The sequence below is a fragment of the Pinus tabuliformis genome, chromosome 8 (assembly GCF_031772625.1).
Source record: "Pinus tabuliformis cultivar Carrire ecotype Pingquan chromosome 8, CPIR1, whole genome shotgun sequence".
NCBI lineage: Eukaryota > Viridiplantae > Streptophyta > Pinopsida > Pinales > Pinaceae > Pinus > Pinus tabuliformis.
The window spans coordinates 278,956,284-278,958,734 of record NC_142294.1 but is presented as its reverse complement, the minus strand read 5'-3'; the positions used below and the strand labels follow the sequence as shown (position 1 = coordinate 278,958,734).

At 38.5% G+C, this 2,451-nt stretch overlaps 1 protein-coding gene across 1 annotated transcript; it reads right to left on the bottom strand.

The window, feature by feature from the left end:
• Window positions 1-1,139: 1,139 nt before the first annotated feature.
• Window positions 1,140-1,993, bottom strand: LOC149235207 (RING-H2 finger protein ATL78-like). The gene has a single exon (XM_089372053.1). The coding sequence runs from the start codon at window positions 1,841-1,843 to the stop codon at window positions 1,262-1,264; it is 582 nt and encodes a 193-aa protein (XP_089228179.1). The 5' UTR covers window positions 1,844-1,993; the 3' UTR covers window positions 1,140-1,261.
• Between the last annotated feature and the right edge of the window lie 458 nt (window positions 1,994-2,451).

The window sequence follows — 2,451 nt, the reverse complement described above, 5'->3', positions numbered from 1 at the left end:
CCACGGACATGTAGAGGATTAAGACCCAAGCTTCAATAGGGGCAACGTCAAGTTCCACGTATGCAAACAGTAAGCATCATGGACATGTAGAGGATTAAGACCCAAGCTTCAATAGGGGCAACGTCAAGTTCCACGTATGCAAACAATAAGCATGATGGGTTGTTTGCTTGTTTTTGTCTTAGCATCTTGTTTTTATGTTGTTTTACGAGCAACCAGAGTTGTTTTCGTGTTTCTTTTTGCAGTATGAGACGCCTGCTAGATGGCTAACATGCCAATAGCCATGACGACAATGAGTTACACGACATCCTATTTAAAAGCCAGTAGCGACTTATATGACACCCTTTCCAATCACGATATGAAAGGAAAAAGTTTGCTTTATGTTTTAACAAAAATTATTTTAACATTAAATGTTTTGAAATTAATGCCAACTCCAAAGGGCATTAAATTGCGTCACACTAAAATTAGAGAACATTTTATCCTATTTATGATGAAAATCATATTGCAAGCAATAATATGCCCACATTAAAACTTGGCATAAAAATGTGTTTACCAAAATATTTTTATTAAAACATTTAATAAAAATAAAATACATTAATGAATCAAAGTAAATTAATACTAGAACATTTATTGATCACTATAGTCACTGTGCTCCCGAAGACAGGGACTAATAGGTTTTAAAATTAATGGATAGAAGCTATATTTGTTATTGAATATTATTACAAATTTTTTAATAATTAAAATCTGTTAGAAATTTATTTTAAATTAAAAAATTACAATGGCATTACATTTTCTATAGAAACATATATTAAAAATAATTAAATTCGTTGTTATACTAATAGCAATAATTTAATAAATGTGGTTCTGATTAAAAAAAATCATTTCCATCCTTACAAATAAACACCTAAACACTCACAAAGTAATCACGTTACACGGAGCTCATCATTTCATGAATTGCCTCTGTTGAAAAATAATCCATCTTGATTTAATTTACAGTGTTGAGATCAATTACATGAATCTCAAGAATATTTTGATCATCATTACATAAATCTTGCAATTTTGGTAGCCTGTCCTCTGCGTGAATAGTATACTGCGATAGAGTCTCCTAGTTGTGCTCTGAGTTCCATATGGTTTTCACTTACTATCCTTATATTGAACTCACACAAAGAAGTCACGATCACAGCTTTCCCCCGATACAGTGCTGTCTTCAAACAATTTCAAGAATACTCCCTTTCCGTCCATATACTTAATCTGGCGCACCTTTCTATCGCTTAACCCCACGCTCTAGGTCGATGATTTCTCTAGATTCCTGCGAAGCTCTCGCTCGATTAATTTGCTGATCCCGAGCAACTGATTTACTGGGCTGAATTCGGTCTGCCACTTTTTCAGTATCAAGAAGATAATGCCTGCAAGTAGGGCAGGAAGAGCGAGAACGAAGCCATTTGTCTACACATGCCATGTGGAAGCCATGGTTGCAGCTCGGCAACACTCTCACACCTTCACCTTCCAAGAATTCTGCCAAGCAAATAGGGCACTCAGTTGCAAGCTGTGGCATTAATTTGCCATAGATTATAGAGGGAAGTGCCTGTATTGATTTCTCCTTCATGCCGGTATTAGCCAGTCTTGTGGCCTGATCATCGTGGCGTGACCTGCGAAGGTAGTGCCATGGAACAGTTGAAGCCAGCCCTGCGAGACATATTACTGTGCACAGCACGGCCAGAAGAATAAGTATCGTACCTTCACTCAAATGAGGACTAATAACCGCCAGGGGACTCTCGCCTGACAGATCCACCGGAGGAGACGTATCGGTGGTGGCCTCTAAAACCAATCTTCCCTCCCTCATCATACAAGGCTCACACTTTCAGATAACGATTTCAGAGAGGGCTCGCACTTTCAGTCCAATTGAAACAAAACTCAGAAATACAATGGAGTGGTCGGGACAGAGTCTGTGGTTGCCTGTTTCGAGGTGAAGAAAGCTATCTAAATATAGACTGGGAATGTAAGCGGTGGGAGTGAAAAGTTAAAAAACAGATTTGGATAAGCAAAGAGTTTATGAAATACAGAGCCTGCCGACAGCTCATATATTCCTATCGGATACGCCCACCAAGCTTTTGAACGTCATTTTCCAATGCTTCTGATTGGGTTAATAAATAAAGAATTATTGTTATCTATTCTGGGCCCCTTCTGGAGCAGCATAATCGTGTACACTTCGTTAGGGTTTTTTAAATTGCCGCCTCCGGAGAAACTACAAAAGGGGGAAAAGCGCTCCTGCAAATTGATGGGTGAATAGTAGAGGCGCCTGTAGATGGCCTTTTTCATTGCCGACTTGTCTTTCACGAATCCTCATGGATAAGATATCCATCCCATATAATAGAGTTAATATCCACCATCTCCCAATTTCGCTGTCTGAGATCCGATCTTGTAAGATTGCTATAGGAATGCCATTTGATAACT

Excerpts from the sequence above, each read along its gene's own strand:
- LOC149235207 (XM_089372053.1), bottom strand. The coding sequence starts at position 1,843 with ATGATGAGGGAGGGAAGATTGGTTTTAGAGGCCACCACCGATACGTCT.